This window comes from Zonotrichia albicollis, chromosome 13 (genome assembly GCF_047830755.1).
Source record: "Zonotrichia albicollis isolate bZonAlb1 chromosome 13, bZonAlb1.hap1, whole genome shotgun sequence".
In the NCBI taxonomy this organism is placed as follows: Eukaryota; Metazoa; Chordata; class Aves; order Passeriformes; family Passerellidae; genus Zonotrichia; species Zonotrichia albicollis.
In genome coordinates, this window is record NC_133831.1 from 9,137,753 (window position 1) to 9,165,656 (window position 27,904).

The 27,904-nt window shown below is 39.0% G+C and overlaps 1 protein-coding gene across 7 annotated transcripts; it reads left to right on the forward strand.

Moving 5' to 3' along the window:
• SLC7A6 (solute carrier family 7 member 6) lies at positions 1–27,783 on the forward strand. 7 transcript variants are annotated; one of them, XM_014269667.3, is made up of 11 exons: positions 36–176; positions 930–1,052; positions 5,789–6,340; positions 10,055–10,180; positions 11,933–12,077; positions 14,554–14,677; positions 21,371–21,474; positions 22,532–22,628; positions 23,284–23,433; positions 24,126–24,309; positions 25,475–27,783. In XM_014269667.3, exons 3-11 carry the CDS (start codon positions 5,830–5,832, stop codon positions 25,567–25,569), a joined length of 1,536 nt encoding a protein of 511 aa, XP_014125142.1. In that variant the 5' UTR covers positions 36–176; positions 930–1,052; positions 5,789–5,829; the 3' UTR covers positions 25,570–27,783. The 7 variants fall into 7 exon arrangements, with proteins under 7 accessions (XP_005490846.1, XP_014125142.1, XP_005490845.1 ...); XM_014269666.3 differs by lacking the exon at positions 36–176 and adding an exon at positions 270–374; XM_074551008.1 differs by lacking the exon at positions 36–176 and adding an exon at positions 300–379.
• Positions 27,784–27,904: the final 121 nt, after the last annotated feature.

The window sequence follows — 27,904 nt, forward strand, 5'->3', positions numbered from 1 at the left end:
GTGGCTCCCCTCACCCACCGGTAACGGAGGGGCCGACGGGAACTCCGCGGGGCCGGGGGGAGCTCCGGCCCGGCAAACACTTCCCTGCGCACCAGCGGATGCCGCAGGGTCCCGCGTAACCCCCGCGGAGCCGGTGGGCGACTTGCGGCTTCTCCCTCGGGGGGACCATGCGGGAGGTAGCGGATTTCAGCCGGGGAAGGACGAGGAGGAGGCGGAGGCGGCGGCGGAGGCGGTGACGGAGGACGCCGTGGCTCTGATGCGTCCGTGGGGGGGTGGGGTGGAGTAGGGGCGGCCATCGCGTTTCGTTCGGGCGGCAAAGGGCGGGGAGCATCCCAAGGGAGCTTGGCGGTAGCGTTTCCGGCGGGACGGCCCCGGTGAGGTTTGGGCTTCTTTCCCCTTTCCTTCGCCTCTCTTGACCTTGAGGGGAGGCGAGCAGGGAGCAGCCTCAATGCAGGGGCTGCGGCGGCAGCCCTGCCATGCGGAGCATCTGGGGCGGTGGCTTTGGCGATCCGGGCTGCCGAAATGTGCGGTGGTAGCCATATGAATGCCGTGTGTGTTTCTGTATTGTCTTTAAGGGGCGCCCCGACTCTGACAGCACCCGTCTGAGGCGGGTGCCTGCAGCTACTTCCTTCCCGGGGCTGTGTGAACCTCGCTTATTTTATGAGGAGAAAGAGGCTCACCACGGCTTGTGGGGAGCGGAGCGGCCTCCGAGAGTGGCGGTGACACCTCGGGAAGTGCTCAGCCCTGCTGCAGGAGCCCTCGGGCCCGCGGCCACAGCCCTGGAGCCCCGCTTATGGCGACCCGAGGGTGGCTTTGTCAAGCCACGTGTTCCTTTAGTGCCTTTGGTGGTGGGTGCAGAGAGCTAGCGCACCTTTTCCTGCTGACGTTTAGTAGTGATTTATGTGTTTTATGTGTTTTTAAACGCACAGTATTAACTACAATCTGATCAGGTGCCACCTAAAGAGTACACATGGGTGTAGCGTGTGCCTTTTGGCGTTGTTTTTCCTCCTTTGAAGAGGTTTCCACTTTTCTGCCCCAGCATGAAACATAAGGTGAATTACTTTAACAAACTCTATGATTGTTCCTTCTGTCTTTACCTGGGGTTTATTGTATAAATTTCACCAGATGTTCCTCTCACTGCAGCAGCCTCTTGCACTGCCAGCCTAATCAAGACTGATCAAAGTCCCTGTTGCGAGCTTACTTCTGTTTTTTATCTTGGAAATATGAAAATAATTAAAAATACGAAAAATATGAAAATGTTACTTAACTAGCATACTGATACACTATCAAGTGAAAAGACTGTCATAGTAACTTCTCTTTCATATTTTTTACATGACAAACATACCTTGTCTTTTTTTTTTTAAAGGATGTTACAACCAATTATATTTGATCAAAAGTTTATTGGTATGGTTTCTTTTTTATTGTGCTAAAGATTGTGTGTTTGTATATGCAAGCACAAAATACTTGGTTGAACAAATCTTTACAGTGAGAATTATTTTTGTTGCACGGACTTCCTGTCTGTTAAGTATACATATGGTAGGGCAGTGATTCTTCTCTCAGCAGAAAAAGAAAAACATGTCCCAGACAAACTCTAAGCCTTTCCCATGTAAGTGTTCAGACTGTGAGGTGCCTGAATATATACAGTGCAATGAATAAGCGTTTGCTCTGTTGGAGCTTAGCTCCCTGAAGACTTTGATGCTGTTTGCCTGTATAGAGCAATCTTGAATATTGCTCATGGGGCCAGTCATTGTGTTCAGAAATAGTCTTACATCTGGTACATGTGAACAGCCAATGTAAAGCTGTGTTACTGTGGGAGTTGTTTTATGCAATCAAGAGCTGAGGAAGACAGTAGCAAGAGCACCAGAAATCTTTGCTAATGAGCAGGTATTGTATAAAAGCACAGCAAACACAGTAAGCTTTTAGCAGTTTGGTACTTCACCTTGGTCATGAAATCACTTGCAGGTTCATCCCAGGTCAAACAGTCTGCTCAGTGGGAGAAAGGGGATCTTGGCAGATGGTTCCTCTTTCCCTCCCCTTAAAGGAGGGCCACCCTGTAATGCAGTGTTAGTACATTGCTAATTGCATGTTAACCTTCATCAGCTCTTGTGGTACCTGGCTGCAGTGTGATAGGCCTCACCAGAAGATACATTTTTGGTGAAACAGTGAAGCGATCCTAGTTTCAAGTCACTGTGTCCTGGTTTCATACCATAGCTTTCTATACCAACAGCAGAGTCATTTCAGTTTAAAATTAAAAAAAAAAATCCACATGTATCAGCAAAATGTTCCTCACAGCTGCAGTGATCAGCAAAAAAAAAGAGTTGAAGACACTGTGTTGCACAAGGGTGAGGGATGAGGAAATCCGTGTTGGTTAGCTTGTGTGGAGGCAGAGCCCTGCATTAGCCATAGCACTCCTGTGGTCAGGCTTTGGCAGCATTAGAGATTGTTCTGAAAGTATTTTTAGCTGCTGTATATTAGGATTGTTGTATGTTAGAAAATGTATACTATTTGTCTCTGGTTCTCCTCCTCAAAGCCTCTTTTCTGTTTCCACTGAAATAATTACCTTGGGACAGAATAATGGATTTTGATATATGTGTTTTTTCTCTGACATAGCTTCAGTTTTCTCTAGTCTCTGCTTTCTCTCTTTCTTGGTAAGTTTTTTCCAAGTGGTCAAAGTTGCAGATTCTAATTCCACTTAAAATTAAGTGAAGCACTTGAGAGAAAAAAACCTGCCAACAGATTTTGGCCGAGGTGGTGGAAAAGCATCACGGTGAGTCAGGCAAATTAGCAATTCTGCCCTGAAGGCTTTAAAAGGCACATAAAACAAACAAGACTAGGGAGGAGAATGAAGTATCAAATCTCCATTGAGCTGTTGTACACACCTTCAGGCAAATCCTAGTTATTAGCAGATTCCCGAAATTGGGAATAACAAAAGAGACAAAACTGGGAGAAAAGAGTCTGGGTTGAGGGATACTGTGATTGTTCTTTCCTGGGTGGAGATAGTAGGGCAGGAAGCAGTCAAGGTCATGGGTAACAAAACTGTATTGAACTGCAGGCACGTGCTGCTGGTTGGTGGATGCATTTGAAGGGTGACTGAGTTTCTAGTTGCAGGTAATTAAATGCACCTCTGAACTCCAGACCATGAGGTAAACCAGTCATGGTTACTCTTTGTGCAAAACTGGCTCTGAATTAACACACCAGGTTTGATGGGATTTGAATTATTCAATTGACTTAAATCATCAAAATGCCTGAATATTCCAAGTAATGTGCATGCTTCTGATGAATTTGTATTTGGAAGGTGTTTAGGAGGAAATGGAAATGATGCTCAGGATATGAGCAAAAAATGAGCTCAGGATATGAGAAAAAATCCTAAAGCTGTGTAGTTACCGCCAAAATGGTGTTTTACATTCATGATCAGTTCTTAACATATTTATCCTTTGGCTGTAAGGGCTGAAAAGAACATGGCATGTTTTAAATGGCAGCTGGATGTCATAATAATAGCTGTAGTATTCTTGTTTCTTCTGCTGACATTTGTTCAGGGTGAATTGCCTTCTAAAAAACATTTGCAATTAGTATCTTGTCCCGAGTTCTTTTCATGGAAATGAAAGACTCAGTTTGGAGTTGAATGATATTTTTATGGGTCACAAGAGTTTTTTTTAAATCCACTTCTTACAGCCAAATTAGTAATGAAAACATCTGCTTTGATTATTTGTTCTGCTGTTTTGCAGAACTTTCTGATGATTGCACCATATCTATAATTACTTAATGATTATATGCATTTACAGATAATAGCTTCCTCTTGTAAAGCAAACAAATAATCTTGTGAATTTATGGAGCATATATATTTTTGAAAACTTTGCTCTGCTACACCACTAACGCAAAGCCAGGCGTGAAGTGGTTGCAGATGAATTTGGCACAAGGTGGATGGAAGAATAAATAACAAGAGAAACAGGTAACAACTGCTGAGATCAATTGACTTTGCTTTTCCTTTGCAGTTTTGCTGACACTCATCTGTAGAAACTGTGGGGAAGCCTCTCTTCTAGTTAATTTTGTTGGAGGTGCCTCATTATAATACTCAAGCTTTTAAGTTCTGAAATGGTAGTGATTAGTTTCTGGAAGTTTGAAAAATTTTTGTTTGAATATAAGTGTGAAATTTGATGTCTTCTGGTGTATCTGTGATATTTGATGTTGACTCGTGTAAATGATAAAATGTGTATTCAGTAATTAGGCATCTTTAAAGTGTTTATTTGGAGTATTGAGGGGAAAATAAACCAGAATAATAATCCAACTAAACAGATTGAGGGTCTTACTTTGCATTACTTAAAAGAACACAGTCTCTAAAGATTAATGAGTTGGAGATGAATGAAGTAATACTTTTCAATAAAAAATTTGTACTCCATTTCAGTAGACGTTACTTCTGTAATTGATTGAAAAGAATCTTTGTAATTTTCACATCTTCATTCTAGTTCAGGGATGTCTGGTCAGATTCTCTGTGCTTTAGTATACAGGTGTTGGCTTTATGATAGAGGAGGAGTATTATCTCCAAAAAGGTGTGCCTACAAGAGCTTGTATGTTCATGTGTACTAGATGCACATGTGGTTTGGGTGACTGCATGTTGACCTTTCAAAATTCCCATATTCAGGTTTTTTGTTGTCACAGTTGACAAGTTTATTGTTGCAGATAGAAAACCTTTTGTAAAATTAGTGTTACCCCAAAAAAAGCACAAAATCCACTCCACACTAGATTACCTGCTTTATTCTAATTGACCCAGATTTTCTTTTTATTTTTTCTATTCTATAGTAAATAGCTGAAGTATACACTAAAGGTTTAATCAGGGACAGGACAAATGAATAGTTACGAAAATAATTTTGGTAGATATGTAGGGCCTGGTTTTTTATGCAACTAATAAGCTAGTGATCTTGTGTAAAATGGGTCTTATTCAGAATTATCAGTCTTCTTGAGCTGAGTGATTTTATTAGCAGTAACTTGCTTTTAGAAGGCATGGGAGCATTTTCTGGAGACTTCAGAAGAAGGGGACTCTTTTCTGGTCAGTCAGTTCTGAAGCAGAGGAAAATATTTTTGTGTCCTTGTGTCCCCCTAATTTCTGTGTCCTTAGATACTGTTAAAAACAACTGCTAATGGAGGAATTTGGATTGAAACCACTGTGGGTTTTTATGTGCAGTCTGTACTTTTAGATAAGTGAGTGATGAGGCAGTGAGATCTGGATAAAGAGCTCTGGGGAGGGAGGGAAGAGCTCGGTGTCAGTCAGAGGTCAAGGCTTGCATCAAGGGCACAGTGGAGTGAGCACCTCTGCCTGTGGCCCTCAGCAATTGATAACTTGCTGCTGGATCTCTCACAAATTACCTGTGTAAGCACAGTGCTTGGATTGGTAGTTTTAGTATTGCAGTACCTCTGTGTTCATGCTTAGAACTTCCATCTTGGTCTTGTGGTACTTCCTGATCTATAACAACTCACTGTCCTTCTTTCTGGTCTTCTCAAGACAGGAGACCTTTAATTCTGTCCTTCCTACAGTTTTGTTTGTTTCTTTTCCTGATGGTAGCAGTTCCTCTTTCATTCTAAGTTATATAGCAATTTGTCTCATGGTTTGTCTGGGTTGGTTCTGCTGTTTAACTGTGCATGAATTTGACTTTGTGTAAAAAGAACCAAACATGAAGCAACAAAAGGAAATATTTTAATTTATATTTGTAAATCATAGGGTAAAAAGGTGGAAAGAAGATTTTGCAAGGGATAAAAAAAAATAATTATTTCAGCTGTCTATATTTTGTTTTAGATTGTGGTTCGGAGTCGTGGAGAATTCACAGTCTTTCTACAATGGCAGAAAGGACAGATGATACAAAACCACAAAAATACAGCCCAGTCAAAAAATCAAAAAGGACAGGTCGGAGTCGAAAACAGGATGGAGACCAAGATACATTGCAACTGAAGAAAGAAATATCTTTAATAAATGGGATAAGCCTCATAGTGGGCAACATGATTGGTTCAGGTATCTTTGTCTCGCCCAAAGGAGTTCTCATCTACAGCAAATCTTATGGATTGTCTTTAATAATCTGGGCAGTTGGAGGGATATTTTCAGTCTTTGGAGCTCTGTGCTATGCTGAACTTGGAACCACTATTACTAAGTCAGGAGCCAGCTATGCATATATCTTGGAGTCTTTTGGGAGCTTCATTGCTTTTATTCGTTTGTGGACCTCACTCCTGATTGTTGAACCAACTAGTCAGGCAATCATTGCCATCACCTTTGCTAACTACATAGTCCAGCCTTTCTTCCCTTCTTGTGACCCTCCATATGTGGCTTGTCGTCTCATAGCAGCTGCTTGTGAATGTAAGTATTTATTGAAATTTACTATGGTAAGTTTTTATCCATGTTTTGTTAAAGATGTTTTATTAAAACATCTTACCCACGCTCTGAGTTGGTGCATAATGGATCTGCAATGGTTTGAGGTATAGTGGGGAAAAGAACAATTCCAGCCTGAGAAACTTGCAGGTGTTCAGTCAGTGAATGACCATTTTCTCATTTGGAAGCAGAATAAGGTGTTGAACTCTTTCAGGCTTACTTACCTGGCAAAAATTGCCAGGTAAGTAAGGGGGTAAAAATTACTTTCCCTTGAGAGAGGTATTTTAAATCAGACCTTGGGGTACTCTTGGTGTGGTCTTAAGAGCTATTGTAGAATGGCTCTTATGCTAGAAATTCTGATGTATTTTGGTTTGCAATACGTTCTCAATGGTTGCATGGTTCAGTTACTACTCTGGTTTCAAAAAATCATTCATTCAAGATTTTTCTTTATACTTGGGATTAACTGTAAGATCAGTAGAGCAGTGTGTGTGGTAAAGCTGTTTTGAAAAGTGGAAATTTTGCATGTACATAAAATTGAAATATTTGTATTCATATAGCCAGCTCTGTTAATCAATATATAGAGGAGCAGCTGCCCACACTGTTCTGCTGTATGATTGAATTGTGTGTCTTATTTAATTTTAGGTGTTTCCTATTAAAAGTGTTTATATACATATTTTACATTTCCAGTAAACAGTGAAAACTGTATTTCAGCAAGTGTGTAGCACAATGCTTTGTGATGAACTGATCCACAGCTGTGTGCTCAGGAGCCTGTCACCTGTATTGACACGATTTTGTATCAAAAAGCCAACACAGAACTTGGACTCTTACTCCCAACAATATGCTGCAAGGATGTGTGCTGCCTGTTTGAGGCTTCTCTTGGAAGAGTTCTAATGTTTCTTAGTGTCCATAAAGGATACGGAAAGGGAAATGACATGTACTTTGGGTATTTGGCCTCTGTAATTGGTTATGATGATTGCAGCTTCCCCTTCCATTTTTGTTATTTTTTTACTGCTGTGGAAACATTAATTGAGGAGCAAGTAGGGGGGAAAATAATCACAAACTTTTTCCAGGAAATCTGTCTGTTTAATCAGTTCTGTTCCCTCCTTCTTGCAAATGAGTGAAGGGCCTGTAATGTCATGTTCACATTCCTTAAACAGGTATTGTCCCAAGGTATCTTGGCACAAATTAAGGAGTGTGGGAGAATCTGCTCTTCCATTTAAGGTATCCCCCTCACTCTGAGGGCAGATAGCCCTTATAAAAAGGAGTTGGTTAAAAAGCAATAAATTAAGACAAAGTGATTAAATTAAAATTATTATCTAGTAGGTATAGACAAACACTGTGATGTCCTCTACATATGCTGCTAATCAAGAGGATTTAACACCTCTTTTTTTAGTGAAGACACATGACAGCAGGATCACTCTCAGGCAGGTGGAACAATTTACTTCAACAGTGTCCTGTGGTTTAAATGCTTGTTCTGCCCTGCTCTGGGTGTCAGTGCTAAGACACAGCCCTGCTCTACAGCTCCATTTAGCTGTTAAAGCTTAGGCTTCTCCCTGTCTTAGCACTGCTGGGCTTGTTTGTCACATCCCTAGCTCTGGATATGATTAATCCCTTTGTAATGAAGTTGCTGGGCGTGGAAGTTAGGTTAGGTACAGATTGTATGTGAGACTGGGTGGGTTCGTTGTGGGGTTTACTTTTAGTTTTGCTTGTTGGTTCTTTTTTTATTTTAGTAATAGCAATACTAGAGCCAGTGTGAGAACAGTCTTTGTGTTATACAGCTTTACTTTGACAATCATTTTGGCAGTGGGGTGTCATCTGGTGCTACAGAACTAAACTTCACAGTTCTCAGAAACTTTAAGTGACTAAACAATAATTAAATTGAAGAAAACAGTATTTTTAGCAAAAGAGAGGTGTTGCTTATGAAAGTTGCTTTAAAAAATATGGCAGAAATAAATCCAGCAAGCAAATACTCCAGTCCCTAATACTGAAGAGCAGAGACTGAGCAGAGTTGTTTTTTTTCCTGAAGGCTGTTTGGGAGCTTGCAGCAGTCCTGACTTTTGAAATTTGATACGACTGGGTTTTTTTTCCCCTCTTCTTGCCACACAGCTGAAGCTCATCCAGCTTGTCCAGACTGTGTAACATACTACTGCTGTACTTATCTGATCATTACCTTTCTTTTGTTAGCTTCTAAAAGTTACTGTTTTCACTTTGGTAGCTGTGCTAAGGCCATTTTTATCTCAATGGTATCATGGTATTCTTGGATTATGGGAAAGGAAATAATATATCACATCTTTTAATATAATTTTTATTTACTGCTACCTTACTCCTGAAACAATCAAGTTTAGTTTTTATTTATATGCATATTTAAAATACACAGTACAAGAAGAATCTATGGAGATAAAAAGTACAGTAGTATATAAACATTTTTTCACTGGCTAGAGAGAAAACTGAGATTTGGAAGAAACACTGTTTCCAATACAGAAGTTTCAATTATGTAGTAATAATTTAGCTAAGAAAAATATGTGCCAAATTAGGATTTTGTTGAATAAAGAATATTGAAGATACTGAATCCTGTTTAGTAGGAGTTCAGACAAAGGTTGCCTGGCTCTCCACTTCAGAGAAAGGTAATGAATGCATAAGCAAAATGTTGAGAGTCAGGAGAACTGTCTTGGGGAAGTTGATCATGTGAGTAAGTTTAGTCAGCAACTAAAAAAATATTTGTGAGATCTGAAAGTCTCATTTCAAGTTTCATTGCAACCTTGTGACATAGGTCTGACTGATTTATTTTGGGATAGAGGACTAAAGGCATTCAGGATACTCGTTACTTGCTACCAGTTTGTAAAAATCCTGACTCCTGTTGCATTAGCTGTAAGGCACACGCCCTTTAGAGCCACAGGATGCTTTAGGTTGGAAGGGACCTTGAAGATCATCTGGTGCCAACTCCCTGCCATGGGCAGGGGCACCTCCCACTCTCACAGGTTGCTCCAAGCCCCATCTAAGCTGGCCTTGAACACTTCCAGGAATGGGGCACCCCCAACCTCTGGACGGTGCCAGTGCTTCATGACCCTCCCGTGGAAGAATTTCCAGATGACACCTAGTCTAATCCAGCCCAATCCAATCTAATCTAATCTACCTTCTTTCTGGTTAAAGCCATTGCCCCTTGTCCTCTCAGTACATGCCCTTGTAAAATTGCTATGTTCTCTCTCCATAATGCAGTTCAGTAGAACTGGAAAGGAGTACTGAATCACCTGGAAGCATACTCAGCACTGCAGCTACTCCATGGATGTTGAACTCATCTTCAGCCTAACAATGAAGCATAAAGAAACCTTCTCACTCTTTTAATATGTTTGCCCAAAGGAATTTCTAGATAATCTTTAATTTATTAGGACAATATTGGTACATTGAAATTAATTATTTCTTTAGTTCCAGGGTAGTTGCAGAGTACAGCTGATGAGAGGTAACATTAGGAAAATGGGCAGAGAACAGGAAGGTATTTCCTTCCACTGTTGACAGAGTGTTCAAACATCTGTTTCCTGCTTTGTTCAAACCAGTGTGTTTTCAGTACCAATGCATTAATTTAACCTAAGTAATAGTATAACAAGTCAGTGCATATTTAGATGTCAATTAAAAGCTTTGAAAAGTGAGTTAAACTGAGCATTGCTCAAATAGAATTTTAATTTTTGTGTTTTCTTCCTTCCTTAGGTCTTTTAACATTTATAAATTGTGCCTATGTTAAGTGGGGCACACGTGTGCAGGATATATTTACTTATGCTAAAGTCCTTGCTCTTATCGCCATCATCATCGCTGGAATTGTTCAAATCTGCCAGGGTAAGCTTGTAAAATTGTAACAAAGGTTTGTGTTTATCAATTAAGCTGAGTGACTGATGTAAGGACAGTGAACTTCCTCTGCATGTTTTATGGAATGCCTCAGTAGAAAAAGTGTAATGCAGCCACCTTGAATGTACCCATAATACCAATGTTAGGTATTGTCATGATACTGTATTATGAGATACCCATCTTATCTCAATTGACTTTGAACTTGGTAAAAGAAGGTAATTGACTGCTCAGCAATGTTGTGTTATTTACAGCCTGCAATACAGAATTAAAAAGGAAGTGAAAACAGCAATACACAGAGGCAGCAAAATACAGTGGGAGTGGTGCAAGTTACGAATTTCTCTAAGGAACATCTCTTCTCTACTGTGAGATCAATTGAATATTTTTTTACAAAATGAATCTGTGGCCTGAAAGTGTCTGAACTTAAGGCACAAAAGTGCTAAGAATATGTAGGTAAACTTGGGAAGCTACAGCTCTATTTTTGCCCAAAGCCTGAGTTACTGTTGAGAATTAGAAAGTGTGTGTGTTGGGCATTGTGCCTTCAAGTTAAGAGAAATTCTGAACTTTTGTTCTCAGCCCTTCCTTTGGGAACAGTTTGTTGGTGTGTTAGCTTAAGAAAATTATCCTGATTTAAAGCTGCCATAAAGGGCTGTCTTTCCTTGGCAATCTGACAGTTTATGTCCTTTGCTCTAACTGGTTATTGTTGAAAGTTCATGATCAAGATAATTACTGTGAACCAATCAAGAATATGCATATGTGAGCACCATAATCCTTAGCACATCTGCCCATCCCTTGTTTTGTAGATACCAAGCTTGTTCCCATCTGATTTCCTTGACATTGTCTCCATTTTCTGTTCCTAACTCAGCAGTTACTCCACGTGTGTCTGTGCTGAGGGAGTAGCAATGTCTGATTGGGATAAAAAGTAGAGAAGAGAAATAAGTAAAGATATTTTGGAGGCTTCAAATATTACAGTTTTAATGGAGTCTAAACACTTTAGGATGCATAGAATAGGGCACGTTTTGGAGTTGCACAATAACTTGCCTTTCTGTTTTTGGTGGTTTTGTGTATGTTTATATATAGAGAGAGTCTTAATATTAAACTATGATTGATGAACTTGTCTTGACTTGCTTACAGTCAAAAGATGGCACAAGTTTTCACAAATACTGGTCCAAAAACCACACATACACTTTAGCTTAGGAAAATTTTATCTTAACAGGAAAGCTTTATTCTCTGTTAATTTTTCTCAGTTTTCTATTATTAGTAGCAAAACCTTAAACATCCCTGTCGGTGTTTGTGTGGGGTTCTCTTTTCATAGTTATCAAAGTCACTTGTAATCTTTGTTTTCTGCATAGGCTAAATGTTTGAAAATTTAAAAGGATAAAGAAGAATTGAGTGGGTTGTTTTCTAAATATATATGTTATAAACCCCCACACTTAACCTGAGTACTGTCATTGCCATTTGTTTACAGCTTTGTCTGAACTTAATGTTCCTGAACTTCTTGTGCTACTGTGGACAAACCAGGTGTTTAATTGTAGACCAGTATCATACACACAGAATAACTGATAGTAGTTTAAATGCCATGCTAATTCTCATGGCTAAAACTTGGAGTAGGATTGGAAAAACGTTCTTAATAAGGAGATTTGAAGGAATTAGGGTTTCTGAGGTGTTTTTGTAATTGTGTGGCACATGGAAAAATATTACTTACTGTATTTTATTATCCTCTTTCATTGCATCTTTTCCACACAGGACACACAGGGCACTTCAAGAACTCTTTTGAGGGATCCTCTGTTGATATTGGAGAAATCTCCCTTGCATTATATTCTGCCTTGTTTTCTTACTCTGGCTGGGATACACTCAATTATGTAACAGAAGAAATCAAAAACCCAGAAAGGTAAATGATTTGAACTTTCTAAATGGGGATGGTCCCAGGTTGGGGGGCTTGTGGCTGTTACTCACTAATAAATTCTGAGCTTATACAGAAATGAGTGGAACTGCTCTACTGGTGAGGCTGTGGATTGCCAAGGGCAAAGATTTACTAAACTCCATTAAAAGTGAAAAAAAAATTAAAATGCAAGAACAATTAAGTGTAGATGATTGCAGGATGTTGTATTCAGTGCTAGATAAACTTTCAGTTCAAGATGTTGTTACAATTTATTATAATAGGTGTCATTGTTGCAGTGGTACTTAAATGTTGTCTGTGTTTACCTGTGCAATCATTCTGATTTCATATTTAAGAATATTCATATTTTCCATGAATTTATACTCTAAAAGTGTAACTGGCCAATCTTGCCCAGTTGTGAGTCTGTAAGCAGACACCTTTATGTTAGAATAGATTCCCTTTGATGATTTTTGCATCCAGATGGCTATAGCTGAATGGTAAAGAAGAATGAGATTTTTTTTTTTAGTTCTTCCAACTGATTTTGACTTTTGCAGTTTATTCCCTTCTATGTTGGATGTTGAGTTTTATGCTGGGCATTTATCTAACCAGGAAAGCTATCTATTAAAACAGTGGATAAGTACTTTAAAGAAAACCTAGCTATTTTTGGTTAGATTGAATTCCAGTTTTCCAGTTTGTTTCCCTAAATCCTCTTGCAAAGATTTGATAGACATATTCAGAAGACACACATTTTGTATTTTCATCAGTCATTTGGCCCTTCAAATAATGGGCTTTTTTTCTGCTGAAAAGCTTCTTTTTTGAGTATTGTTGCAATGCCCTTTCCTTTTTAAAGTAAGTATAGTGTTCTCTGTTATCAGTTTGATAGCTCTTCTATTAGATGCCTTGTTTTGAAAAACAATTTTTCTCACAGTATATTTAGCTGATGAAAATTTCTTCATAATCATTTGCTTTAGATAGGCATCAGTGCCTAATACAAGCTTCATTCTTGGTAGAATGGTAGCTGGTAAAGTGAAGTTCAAATTTTAGCTTTCTGCATTGACAGTTCTTGAGAATAATGAGGTATTCTAGACTTCTACAAAATTACCACAAGAATTACATATTTTTCATGTTCACTTGATTGGTCATGCCTTCATGCTTATCCACCCAGAAGTTGCAATCCACAAATTTTTTTGACATCGTCCCTTGGCGTTAATCTTGGATGATGCAAAGTCCTTAAAATGCTATTTCAGATTTTTGTTACATTGTGTAATATTTCTGAACTAAATTCACAGTCTTCTGCTTCTTTTTCTTCTCTGTGCTGGGATTCATGCGTCTCTTACTATGAGTGTGCAACCTGAAAGAAGAGTCAGAACTCCCAGTTACTAATTTACTGATTTATATAGAGGATTGCTGGCCCTGTTTATTTTTCTGCTTCTATGGCAGCAGACAGACAGCTGGACTTCTGGGCCTCAGGAATTTTTTGAGGAAACTTGCAAAGTTTCAGACTTGCAAAGTATTCAGACTGATAATTGTTATGCTTTGGGGTTTTGTTTTTTGGAGATTTTTTATTGTTGTTATTACAAACAATGTTTATGGCAAATGCACATCAATGTCACCCTGCTGTATTTGATTTCAAGCTGGGCAAATGTGAGAGTAACACTCTCAATTCTGCTTCCCCTTTTGAAACATTTGAATATTCCTGTGTGGTTTGAGGGAAGAATAAGAGTGAGAAAAGCCAAAGCCACACCTTAAAAATGTGTTTCTGTGGAGCTGTACACTCAGGGCTGTGACTTTATCTCACAGTTAACTCTTACCTGCTCACATCTAAAGGTTAGCAGTTTCCTGTTACTCTTGACTTGGTTTTGTGTAGCTTTCTAGACCTGTGTTTGCTAGTAGGATACACCACATGCATGGGCTCATAGCTGTTCAGAATTTTAGATCTGCATCTCTGTTGTGCAGCCCAGTTAGGTTGTTCTCTGCTGTGATGAGTGCAGATGAGAACAGGGGTTTGGTTTAATAAAGCTCCCTGCATCAGTTCCAGAAGGAGGTGCTGAAAGGACAACCCCATTCCCCAGGGAGGAGGAGGGCAGAACCTCAGAGCTTTGCCTCTTTGGGTTCTAAATGTGGTAATTAACATGGACATTAGGAAATTTCATTTAAAGCATGTAAGTTTGAAGGCTGTTACTACAGATGTGGAAACCTTGGAGTGTTTGAAGAGCAGTTGCAGAGAATCCCTTTTTAGACATAATTTAGGTTCTAAGTTACTATAAAAATCTGATTTATTTTCCAGTCTTCTATATTAGAATTTCTAGTTATAAAGAAACCAAACTCTGATTCCAGAGATACCTTCTTTGAAATCTTCATGCTGGTTTCATTAATTTTCTCTGCATTGTAAATGATACAAATAAATAACTTTAATCTGTTACTAGTGTAAGTTTTCTTTTTCTGCAGTTGTGGGTTTTGGAGTTTTGGCTTTTTTTTTGTCTTGCAGGAACTTGCCCCTGGCTATTGCAGTGTCTATGCCAATTGTCACTATTATCTATATTATGACCAATATAGCTTACTATACAGTGCTGGATTCTCATGCTGTTCTCGCTAGTGATGCTGTGGCAGTGGTAAGTTGACCAAGTGTTACAAGTGAGTGTTTGAGATGCTTAACAAATCATTGTAAGGGTATGAGCAAAAACCAGATTCTCTGGGTGGTGGAAGAGAGTTCTATCCTCAGTGGAATCTTTAGGAAGACTTAGAGCATTGTATTCAGTGGATGAATGAAGAAAGGAGGTGAGAATTAAGCTATTCAAAGAAATCTGATGAAATTGAGGCACTTTGATCCGCTCAGATATTCTACATGTGACACAAGCTACAGATTGCTTGTTGCCCTTTATGTAGTTGGTGCAAGTTGGCGTAGGTTGAAGATTACATTGATGAATTTTTAAAGAAACATGGTAGTAATATTGCTTCATTTTCAAGTCTGGTGTAATCAAGCAGCAGTTACATTTCAGCCTCCTTGTTGCTGTTTTGGGAAGAAGTGAAGTGGCTTTCTCCTTTTCAGTGAAGAGGCTTTGAGCTGGAAAGGATGGAGTGAAGCCATTTCTGGTTTCTGAATGGACTGAAGGTTCTGAGTAAAAGAAGTATGAAAGGATCTTTCCAGATCACATTCTGTGCTGTTTTTATTGGTGATGGGGCAAAAAAAAATCATACCAGGGGGTTATATGGGAAAAGAAATAATAAAATGCCCTCCTTTTATAACACAATTGGCTTCATGTAATATAGCCCCAGTGTTGGGGCTAAGAAATGGATTTTTTGAAGTTTTTTTGTTGAAGAAATTTAAGTGATACAGCAACAGCCAGCTTAAAAGTTTTGCAAATGCTCTTCAGATGGTTGCTGACTGTGTCAAATCACTCACTTTTTCAGTGATTCCTGTCAGAGTCTCACAGTTGACTTCTGTTTTACCTCCTTATGGAAACCATTACAACCTTTGCTATTAACTTTTATAGAGATGAAAATTACTGTGTAGCACAAACACAAATAAAGAAGAGCAGACATTTTACCTCATCTTTCACTACTACTGAACAACCTTTTTGATGTTTTTTGAGACTACTATTGTGCTTTTATCTGTGAAAGAAGCAGCTGGCTCCACAAGCACTTTTGTCTCCTGACTGGAAGCATACTGGCTGCCAATGCACAGTTTGATACCTGTGTTTGGTCTTTTCTGTGGGCCTTGATTGAGTTCCTACAATAGGTGGTGTTTGACAACCTACTTCTTTTAGCTCTTCCTTTGGAAGAGCTAAAAGTGGTTGAAGCAAACAGTTGTCCTGCATAGCCAGCTGTCATCTTTCTCGGAGCTGTACAGCTTTGTCAGCAGACTGGGGATAAAGAGGATGACTTCAGTTGCATCTTTGAATATCATCCTGTGAGTGCAGTGTAATCCATCAGTTCACCCTGGTGCTCTCATATTCTAGAGCAGGCTTGCTTTGCTTTGCCATGCTCCCTCAATGAACTGAAACGTGGGAGGCTGTGTGGTTTAGCTGTTTTATTCTTCTTTGGTGTATTTAATAAGTATTGACTATTCTCAACTAACCACAAAGATATCAGGACCCTACACCTGATTTTTGGTGCATGAGCTGGAATAGTGGGTACTGCCCTAAGCCTCCTCATCTGAGCACAACTAGGTCAACCTGGAGCTCTTCTTTTTCTAACTGAATTCAGACAGAAATTTTTAAGTTCTTCTTAGACCTTTTGGGTATTACTTCTCTTCCTTCATTGGCTTCACTGGCTTCTTTTCTGAAAAGGAAAATCCGCTTGTACTTAGCCATCAGTGTCATGTTCCTCTTCTTTGCTTGCACAGGCACTTCCCAGTAAGGTTTCTTTGGATGAAGAGCACATTCCATACCTTCAAACTGAGGGTAGGCAGTTGCTTTTAGAGGGAGAGTTGTTCAGTAAGTTATTTGCCTTCTTTCTTGGAGCCAGCTGTAAATTCACTGCCAATGCAACACTCCTGTTGGCAGCTGCATGGAAGTTCTCTGGCTTTGGAGTCCAAGCTGAAAAGCTGAACTTGAGAATGATATATTATATTTTCAGTATGAGATAGGTAAGAGACTAGGGAAACACTGAACCCTTGTTCTACAGCTAGCTGTGAGAGAGGATAAACACCTGAGAAGGTTTAGATCAAATATCTTCAGCACCTCCATGAAAACATAAATGGAACTGTTTTACTGTTGGAGCTGACACTGGAAATTTTAATGTGGGCTGTACAGAAGAGATAAGTTACAGGCATGCAGGAATGCAGTGTATTAATGCAGCAGAGTAGTGCTGGTTCTCTTGCCATAAGATTATATTCAGTGACCCAAAAATGAAGTGGGAATTTTATGCTGGACTTCTTACTGCACTGATACCTTTTTCTCCCAGTAAAGGTGTTGCCAATAATATGAGAGAATTATGTCTGTTTGAGTAGAATTGATCAACAGCATGGTAATTGAAAGGAGAATTACAAGAGACACATTGAAATTGTTTTCTATTGCACCTTTACAATTTTCTGGGTTTGGTTGATGGGCACTCTTCCTTCTAATATATGTGACAATAAATCTAATTTGGTCAATGGGGAGAGATGTCATACAGTATCCTGACAATGTAATCTATGGCAATGGGAGAAAACTTCTGCTCAGGTGCTTTTTTTTCTTTTTGCATGTGCAGCTTCCTAATTGCCATTAATCAAGAGTTTGTTTTTGTTAGGCAGTAGCACCTTAGAGTCCTCAGAAGCTCAAAATTAAGAAAACATACTGTAATTCTGACTGCCAGATCTTCCTGTAATGTGGGAATGTATTTATACTTCACCTCAAGAAAAATTTCAAAGCAGAATTAATTGTGTTTCCAAAATATCAGTCAGATTGCTTATATATATATGTACACACACACATATATCCCCTTGCTACTCTGAATGTTAATAGAACTTGGTCTGGAAAAGCTCCTGGGCAATAGGACCTTGAAATGAGTTAATGTGAAGAGGCTCTGTAGATGCCTTTTAAACTTTCCTAACAGAAACACCTGATAATCCTTGGGTATTTTTTGGTATAAGTTTCTTATTCATGTTAGGCTACATTCCCTTTGCATTTCTCCATTTGTCCCTCCAATCAATGCTGTGTGCTGCTTTGCCAGCCTCACATGTGCTTGTGGCTCCTTATGCTCTCAGTGTAGTCTGACATTTCTTGTGTGCCTCTAAGTACACTTCTAATGTGCAGTGTATGTGTATGATGAAACTGTTCTCATCTTGTGATTTGTAATATGTATGTGGGTCTTGCTACTCATCTGTGTGCCTGAATTACTGAGTGTGAGGCAATATCCTGTGTATTTTGCTGTGGCAGCTCTTGATGCTGGAATTTCTGCTGCTTTTAGTTCAACCTGTTTGTACAGAACTGTTGTTTGGACCTTTAAAAGGACAAAAAAGTATTCTTGCAAACCATTCAAAACTTACCAGCTGATGATCATGAGATCAAACTAACCCAAGACAAAAATAAAATGTAGTTTATTCAGTCATTCATGCCTTGAAACAAAGCTGTAATTCAGTTTTTGACCATTCTTCTGGGAGTAATGTAACATTTTAGTTATGATTAAATAAGGGCAGTTCAGCTGAGAAGTGCAAGGCTGGAAAGCCTCTTCTTTCATTATTATTCCCTGATGTTTGAAAAAAAAAATCAAAACTAAAGGGGACAATTCCAGCTGCATGTCCTACAGTGTGCATGTATCCATGTATACCTTACATATTCAATGGATGGGAGGGCATAAAAGAACTGTATCTGTACTTGCAAGGGTTACATCAGCACTTCTCTGAATTCTGTTTCCAAGCTGTTAGAAGCAGTTATAATTCAAGTCTGGACTACAGGATTTGTCAGACTATAGCAGAGATGACAATTTAATCTCTTAATCCTTCTTGCTCTTTAGACTTTCTCAGAAGAATCCTGAGATGATATCCTCATAGTGGTGGTTTTCTCCTGTTTTGGTGGACTAAATGTTTCTGCTTATAGCTACCTCCAGGTAGGCGGCTCTGTCATCCTCCACATGCCTTTGTAAATGCTCTATTCTTTCCTCCATTGCCAGCTCATTTGTTTTTATATATGTACTTCACAACTCCCAGAAGTAGTTGTAGTTAAAGTAGAATTAGTGAGGAGCTCAGCTTGAAGCCCAGGACTGGCTCATTTCTGGAGAATCCATGATTGTACAGTTGTGGTTTCAGCAGAAAACAACCACTAACTCTGCTACTTTTCCCTCCACCTTTCCCTTCTTGGTGCAGTGCACTCAGTATGCGTGCTTAATAACTTGATTTTGTGTTGTACTTTCCTCTACCCTGCCTTCTTATGCAAAATAATCCTCTGATATGCATGCAGTGAATGTTTCTGTGGCTGCTTTTACTTAGACTTCAGTATCTCTTTTAGCAAGAAATGCTCTGGAGATCTTTGGGTTTATCTTTGTTCACAAGAGACTATAGCTGAGCTTGGAAAAAGACATTTCTTGGCATATGTTAAAGGGAGGGTATTGAAGGACTTTAAATTTGTACTCAAGTGTCTGAGTAGTAGTAATGAACTTGGCTGATTTTTGTTATAAAGGTGAAACCCTGTCAGAAAACACCTGCCTAAAGGCAGGTGGGTCTTAATGTTCATGTAAAGCTGGTTAATATCAATAGATAGATTAGGCAAACTTCAGGGACCTTTCAACTTTGTTTTGCTGAAAGATCATTTTGCAGGCAGGTAAATCTACTTGGCAAACCAAGCTGAACTTTTTTTAGATGAGTCTCAATTAAAATAGTCTTTTGTACTGCCTCACCTCAAGTTTAGCTCTTGAAGTTTCTCTGCCCTGTGCTCTGTGATGAATCCCAACTACAGCATTAGAAAGTAGATTGGAAATGACAGTGTTTGTTAGGGGTTTTTACTACATTACTCTCTTTTTTGAAGAGTCTGACTTGTACAGCTCTAGGGAAATCACTTATTTAGGCTTTGAGCTGGATCAACAGTTGATGTAGCACATAGTCTGCATCCAGAATACATTGAATCTGTAGCATTTTGGTCTGTATATAATTTGTGGGTTTTACTGTTCATTTGAATTAAATGTTGCTTTCCAAGATGTGTGCAACAGTATTAGCATCTCCTAGAACAACTTGATACACATTACAGGATGGAAATAGCCTTTGAGTTAGTCCTGCACTTGTCATTCACACTGGCCCACTTCCAGATGTTTCAAAAGGAAATAGAAAAGAACATCATTGCAAAGAACATCTTTGGAGGGAAAAAATTTCTCCAAATGTTATATTAGCTAATTTGCATCCTTCAGCATAAGATTGCATTAATAGGTTTTTTTTTCTCTCTTCTTTAGCTTCAGCTGTTAATATTACTTATCTAAACGCTTATCCTTTGGGCAGTTTTACTAAACATCTTAATTCTCTAACATCTTCTTCTGTAGCTTAACTTAATATATTAAAACAAAAAATCCTCCAGGAGTTTTGTGTCTGGTAATTTCACTTGTTGTTTGGCTTCAGAAATCAGCAGTTCAGGTTTAAATATTCCTTTAAAATATTACTACAATTGCTTTACTAGAGTTTTCTTCTTGTCCTCATTCTTGTTCTGGAGGAGTTGTCTTAATTCATTGAGTGGATCATAACAAATTACATTCTGCTTCAGGGGACTGCTGCTTGCTAAGATGTAAAATGTTCAAACCTTTGTTTGAATACTTATACAGGAGTATGTACCTTTGTGTTTCCCTAAATAGTGACTTGATGCTGTCCAATGTAGTCATGATTTTTTTGCTACTATGACTGTTAGTTTGCTTCTGTAAAAGAAATGATGGAAATGATTTAGTTATGTGTAGGTAGGCTTGGGATGGGTAGGAAGGCTTCCACCCACATCCTCTGAACAGCCTGAGGGCATTTCTGCCTCACTTCATGCCAGTGTCCAGATATGTACAATGCTCAGACCAGGATGGGAGATAGAATCCCTGTCAGTCTGCATTAATTAAATTTCTTCATGTTTCAAATGTGTGGTCTGATACTTTAAGTCTCTCTGACTTTTTTCTCCATCCAGGAGGTTGAACAGAATAGACCAGGACAGTATATTGCAAATTATTACCCATTTTTGTTTTAGATCCAAGACTGCTGGCAGTCAGTGGCTCTTACCACTTGCTGTTAAACTTTGATGCTCCTGATTTCCTGGTTCCAGAGCTCTACCATGGACAGTCACCACAGTTTCTTGCAGTATTGTCTAGCAACATCAAGTATTGAGCAATTGATAAGATCAATTGCTCTGTTATTTGCCAAGTTGTGAGAGTAGAGTCCAGAGGCCCTGCCAGTGGAGCTAAAGAAAAAGATGCTGCTTAGGAAACTGAAAAAAAAAGGAATTGAAGTAGATTCCTACAATAGAATCTATGAGCAGCAGCTGTGATGTTGGCAGTGGTTATTCACTGCAATATGACATTTCCCTGTTTGGTTAGGTAATATTTTTAGTAATCCAAAGAATGTTCACTTGTGTTCTGTAGGTCAGTTAGATAATAAAATATATTAGGATTGGGAAGAAAATGCTCAAAACATTTTCTTTTCCCTTGTGAGCAGAAATATGACTTCAGATGCTTGGCTAAAGGAGTTTGTGTATATTTAGAATACATAAATAAATAAGAGAGCTGTGTGATTCCTTGTGCTGCATTATGAACTGTTCTTACTGTGTTACTATTTTTCCATACAAGTGTATTACAAAAGCTCTGATATAATATTTTTACATATTCTTTTTTGCAGATATTTTCATGTTTCCTTTTCTTTTCCCTTTCATCAGACATTTGCTGATAGGGTATTTGGTATATTCAGCTGGACGATTCCCATTGCTGTAGCCTTTTCTTGCTTTGGAGGACTTAATGCTTCAATTCTAGCATCATCAAGGTAGTGCATACCTCTTTCAGCTTGACAAATGTTCATAATTCCTTTTACATGTTACTGTTACGCTGATCTATTATGAGAGAGGCAGAAAATACTTTTAAAACTCAAACTATAATGAATAGCCACAATAAAACCACAGATCTAAATAAACCTTTGTGTGTGTCTGTACATATACCCTTAACACTGCCTTGTTTCTCCAAAGCATTCCTGAGTGTATGCAGAGCATAATTATAAGATCCAATGAATTTTGTCTGGTGAAAAAGAGTCAAATGAATTTTGTGTGGTGAGTCCTCAGGCCTTCCGATTGTTTGCATTACCTTCCATTTTAATTGATAGAATAATTCTAGCAAGTTTTTGTTTTCAAATGTATTTATCTAAAACTTACTGACCTTTTAATATCAGTATTTTAAAACTTTGTACTTGGAAAAACTCTAAAAAACTTGCTACTGCTATGAAGCTGCAATCAGAAAGCTTAGGATACTGTCTAGAACCTTTTCTTTGAGCACTGATTGTGGATGTAACTAGCAAAAGTTTTAAATAGGTTTATCCAGGCATTTTAATATTCTTCCTATCCATTGAATGAATTTGCAATGTCTCTACTGAGAAGAAATATGATCATTTGGTGAAGCAGTCAATATAGAACAGTTGGTAATAAAATTGTGTGTTTGTTTTTTGAGCATGTGGTTGAGTGACATCATTTTAGGGACCTGGCAATCTCTTCTGGCAATCTCTTGACATTGAAAACTGTTTTTCCCTAAGCTGGAATGATTTCAGTGCTAGCTTTTAGAATTTTGTGAAACAATAGAAATTTGTTTCAGTTACCGTAGAGATTCCCTATTTTACCTGTAGGACGATTTAAAACAAAAAAGGTTGTTAACAGCTTGTTTCTAAAAGCTTACCTCTCAATACTTGTACAATACACCTTTATAAGAAGGTTCCAGTTTAAAGGACAGAAATTCAGTGTTGTAAACATTTATTTTGATTGGTATTGTTCTTTGATTTTCTGTAATATATTCTCCTTGCCTGTGATCTCAACATGTGTTTTACTTCTTTTTTTCAGGCTGTTTTTTGTAGGATCTCGGGAAGGTCACCTTCCTGATCTGTTGTCTATGATCCACATAAAGAGGTTCACACCTGTGCCAGCTCTGCTCTTCAATGCAAGTTATTGCTTTTCTTTTCAACTAATTAGATGAGACACACAGCACAGCTTCCCTCAAAATGCAGCTTCAACACAGAGCTAGAAAAATGTACACAAATATATATGTATAAAAAATAACATGAGAAAAGTATGAAAGAACTAGTCCATGTATGTATTCAATTTCATGCTGAAATCAGAACATCAGTTTAGCAGAAGGCCATGCCATAAGAAATGTGTTCTGTTTACAATGGATTGCATTTTTAGCCATTTGAAACTGCAGCTAATAATTGACATATTGTATATAAAAGATTTCTGCTGCTCAAGACTGAATAATTCCTAGAGCCCAAAGTGCTTCTCTCAGATCCTTCCTGCATCTAAATGCAGCTGAGAAACCCAGTCCCCTGAATAAGAATGTGATTTATTGTGATCCAGTCAATGAATTAAGGCAACTTTTTCAGAACAAGAATATGAATTATTAAAAGGAAAACTTAAAAAAATTCACAAGAGATAAAATATACTGTCATCAAGGTGATTGCTGAAAGAGTAATTTTTTGAGGCACAAAATTATGCCAGACACTAAGGAGTGTCAGGTGTTACTTAAAGGCAAAAACCAGGATAAACAGTAAATTTCAAACCTTTGAGTTTAGATGCTTAGTCTTGTTCTCTTCTGACAGTGTTTTATGACCCTTATTTACCTGGCTGTGGAAGATGTCTTCAAACTGATTAATTACTTCAGCTTCAGTTACTGGTTTTTTGTTGGTCTGTCTATTGCTGGGCAGTTATATCTACGTTGGAAAGAACCAGATCGGCCTAGACCTCTTAAGGTAATACTGATTACACAATTGTTAAAAATCCCTGCCTTCCTTATAAGAGTACTGTCTAAAATCTGGACCATACATGTTAAGTGTAAAGGTTACAGATTGATCAGGACATAAAGTGTGGTTTCCCTTTGATATTGTACCATGAAAGTTAGCTTGTCTGCTAGGTAAGAACAAGAGATTGTTGTGGCAGTATACTCTATTACATGCTAGTTCAATAAGTACCCCTTCTGTCTGCCCACTGGAGAATGTCTCAAGAGCCTAACACAGTAGTTAGCCTTTTATCTAGCAGCAGAAATCTCTGGTTGGAATTGCTCAAGTTAAGTAACTCTGTGGATCACCTTTAGCTCTGATGGTATCTAATACTCTAACCTCATACTTTGATACTCTACTCCAAAAAGTCAGTAATTCTTGTTTCCCAAGTTTTACTGGTTTTGTCTAAAAACACTTCATGCTACTATGCACTTTCTTTCGGCACAGCAGAGTTACCATACTTGATTACTTTTGCAATATTTAGCAACAGTTCTGTTAAGAATAATTCTGCTATTTGCTTATTGTCCTAAATAGCCAGATATATGAGAGGAAGAGCAGAGAATTCTACAGAGGGGGTTTCAGACAGGAAAGTCTGTATCATAATGTTTGTAACTATAGATAGTGAATATCTCATTAACATTATGTTCTCTTTTTTCTGTCTACAGCTGAGTCTGGCTTTCCCAATAATATTCTGTATATGCACAATATTTCTGGTGGTAGTGCCACTCTATAGTGACTTTATAAATTCAGTGATTGGAATTGGCATTGCTTTATCTGGAATTCCATTCTTTTTCTTGGGAGTCTATTTACCTGCATCAAGGAGACCTCAATTTATTAACAAGTTTATGGGTAAGTTTCTTTGTTTGCTGGAGATGTTGTTAGGAAAGGGAAAAGTAAGTAGGTGACTCTTGATCTGTTCCTGGAAAGGGTCGTGGTGGGCTGACCCAGCTGAGTAGCCAGGGCTGGCTCATCAGCACCCCCAGCAGCACGAGGGACAGAACAGGAAGAAAAAAGGTGGGGAGCCCTGCTGGTCAAGTCAAAGAAAATTTAGTGAGTGAAGAGGGGGAAAAGCCCTGCTGCTGCAAGAGCAATCAATCACACACCTCACAGGCAGCCCAGTGTGCAGCCAGTCTCCAAGCAACAGCTGTATGGGGAAACACTCCCACAGGCAAACACTTCTTGCTCAACCCTTTTCTATTGCTGGACGTGACACCAGAGAGCATGAAATAGCCCTTTGCATAGTTTGGGTGAGCTGTTCTGGACATCCTCCTGCCAGACTCCTGCCCTCTCCCATCCTGCCAACTGCAGGAAGAGCTAAGAGGAGAGAAAAGAAGCCTTGATACTGTTCAGCAATAGCCAAAACATCAGGAAAAAGTCTTTAATTTGAACCAAGATTGATGATTGTAAAAAGTGTGAACATTCTTGGTAGCACAAGCTGTCCAGCTTTACTGAATTGGTTATTTGAAAATAGATAGATTTTATGTCAGTAAAGAATGGAATTTTGCCTTCTGTTGAATTACAGTTTGCCAGCAGTTAAATTACACAAATTTCAACTTTTCTCTATCAGTGCTCTTTGTTATTGTCACTGTGTGAGACAGCCATGATGAGGGATGTGGTAAGGAAGGTTTATAGCATAACCTGACCCTGAAAGCAGGATGTGGTGCTGCAGTAGTAGAATGTATGTAAATATTCAGTAATCTTGTAGCCTTCCCTCTATGCTATTAGTTTTACTTTCTTTATTCCACAAATTTTACACTCTTAATTATAAGGAAAAAAGATTTTATTCAGTTACTTGGCAGGGTACCTAAGAAGCAGAACACCCTAGGATATCAACAGAACAGTTTAAGATTTGTGAAAAATGAGTGGGACAAAGTTATTGTACTAGCTTTTACTGTTTCTTTCCCTAAAGAGAGGTGAGACAGCATTCCTGACAGCTTTCATTGGTCAGATGTGTTTTGTAATTAGAGTTGAGATAGGTGGCTGTTGTTCTAATCTGTCTCCAATTTCTCTGCAGGTGCAGTTACACGGAACATACAGCTGCTCTGTTACTGTGTTTTAACAGAAATGGACCCAAATGAAGAAAAGAAACCAGAAATCAAATCCAACTAAAGTTTAAAGCCATTACAAGAAGCAGGAGGGAGGATAAAGCAATTACACAAAAGAAAGGGAAGAGCTGGAACTGGAAGACACAGAAAAACTGGTTTTGGTGGTCTTTCAGAAATGCTAAAAATATTCTTACTTGTAGATGGATTCCAACATGGGTCATGCCCTTGTGTCATCCTCCTAAACTATGGCATGTTTTCAGGGCAGGTTTTCATTGGATAACGATTACCTGCTCATTACCTACTCACACAAGATGTGTGTCAATACTGTGTCTTCTTTGGAATCGGTACCAAAATGGTAAGAGCTAATGGATCAAATTAGATTTCAGCAGAAACAAGTGGTGAAGTAATGCATTATTACATCAGAATAAAACCCACTTTGACTCCAAAGACTAAGTAATTTCCAGCTTAATTCTGATGGATGCTTGCATGAAATGATTTGCTGTACTGTCTCAGTTATTTTCTCAGAAGAAAACTGGTCACAACAAACTACTTCATTTGTTTTTCTGCCCCTTGCCACTGCAGATTTGATTAATGGTTGATTTTTTTTCTTGATAACACATTGGTACTTTGTGTTGTATTGTGTTCTCATACGTTTTAGTTGTATAAAGTTCTACTTTGGTTTATACCAGTTTCCCCCTGTTATAATGGTTTTGCCCCTGCTGCCTCCTCCCTTCTTTTTTATGTCAATCTCCCTACCTGTTCCCCAAAAGTGCCTGAATCCTTCCCTTAACCCCTCCCCAGTGTCCTGTCCATCACTCAACGGCCCATCCCCTCCCTCTAGAAACTTCTACCAAGGGCGTCGAGTGATAGGTTCAGGCACTGGGACCCCTCCCTCAGGTGGCCCTTATTGGCTCCCCTACCTGCCTGTTTCCCTGGTCCCCACACCCTGCTGTATCCCCATTGGCAGGTGGGCAAACCCTCCCTGGTTTGCTCCCCCCCCTTTATAACACCCTGCACACTCCAAATAGTCTTTTTCAGTTTGGTGCAGCTGCTGGGTTTGGGCTGTGCTTTGAGCTCTGTAATAAACTGGGCTTTGACCCCGATTGGGGTCCACTCTCCTCCTTCTCCCTAAGTCATGCTGCTGCCTCATCCCGAAGGTGAAAGGCTCAGCTGCTTTCCCGACCTCCCGAGGAACAGGGGAGAGCGTCCCCTGCAGTGCCAGAGCAAGCCAGGGTGGCTCCGAGCACCCACTCGGAGAGGCACTGCCGCAGCTCTGTAAATCTCTTCCAGGTTTTATGAAACTTTCAAAGTCAAAATGTTCAGTTTGAAGTCTGTGAACAGTTATTTAATTGCTTCAGTGAAGACACAGTAGCTGAGTTACCTCAGTAGAGAGAAAATTCCCTTCATAAATTTCAGTGCTGTTCCCTAGAAAGTGACCACCTAAAACCTAGAAACCACTTTTCTACGGCAGAATTTCTGTGGCAGATACTAGATCTTGGCAGCTAAGTAGCAGGGAGAAAACCTAGAAATAAAAACAGAAGTAAAGGGTACTACTGCAGCACAGACATGCTGATTCATATTCTATGTATAAATTCCAAAGCTGTAAGCCTGGAATCGGGGCTGTTTTGATACTGAATTCTGGTGCAGTAAAAGACAACAAGAAGCCTGTTTGTCTGGCAAAGTGAGGTATGTATTTCAAAAACATATCTAAGATTTTTACCTTAGTTCAGAATGCCTGTCTCAGTTGACCTGAGTTTGGCCACATGTATGGATTTGTGCATTTAAGTTGAACTAAATCTTGAAATTACAAGATTATGGCTGAAGTAATACACACTTCAAAGGGTGCACCACAGTTGCATCAGTGACCTGAATAATAGTGGGGATAATTTGGATTTTTGCACTGTCTTGTTAACTTTTCTCTGAAGCAAACAAAAATACCTTGTCTCCACTCCTTTTTGTTATTACTAGTCCAGACTGATTGGCCTACTGCTGCAGCCTCCAGTTCATGAGTGACATTGACCAGCAAAGAGCTAATCTTATCAGCTGTTTTTGGCAGACTCAAGTAGGAGAGTGCTGAAATACTAAATGTGTCCAAACAGGTACAATGGAATTGTTTAAAGATCTACAAATGCAAATTAAAATGGTGACCTGGGTTCAGCTCTGCCAACTTCTGTGATTTTTAAATGAGTAAAGAAAACTTGGTAAAAAAAAAAAAAACTATTTACAATTGGAATGCATGTTGTTCTACTTCAATTGTTAAACTACTGGGGAGAGTAATGGACAGTCAAGGCATTTCATATGCTCAAACACTTGTCTCTTGTGAAGAAAGTCACTTAACATTTAGGAACAAATGAATTAGAAAGCAGTAGGATAGGGTGCTGTCCAGGACTTCACTTGCT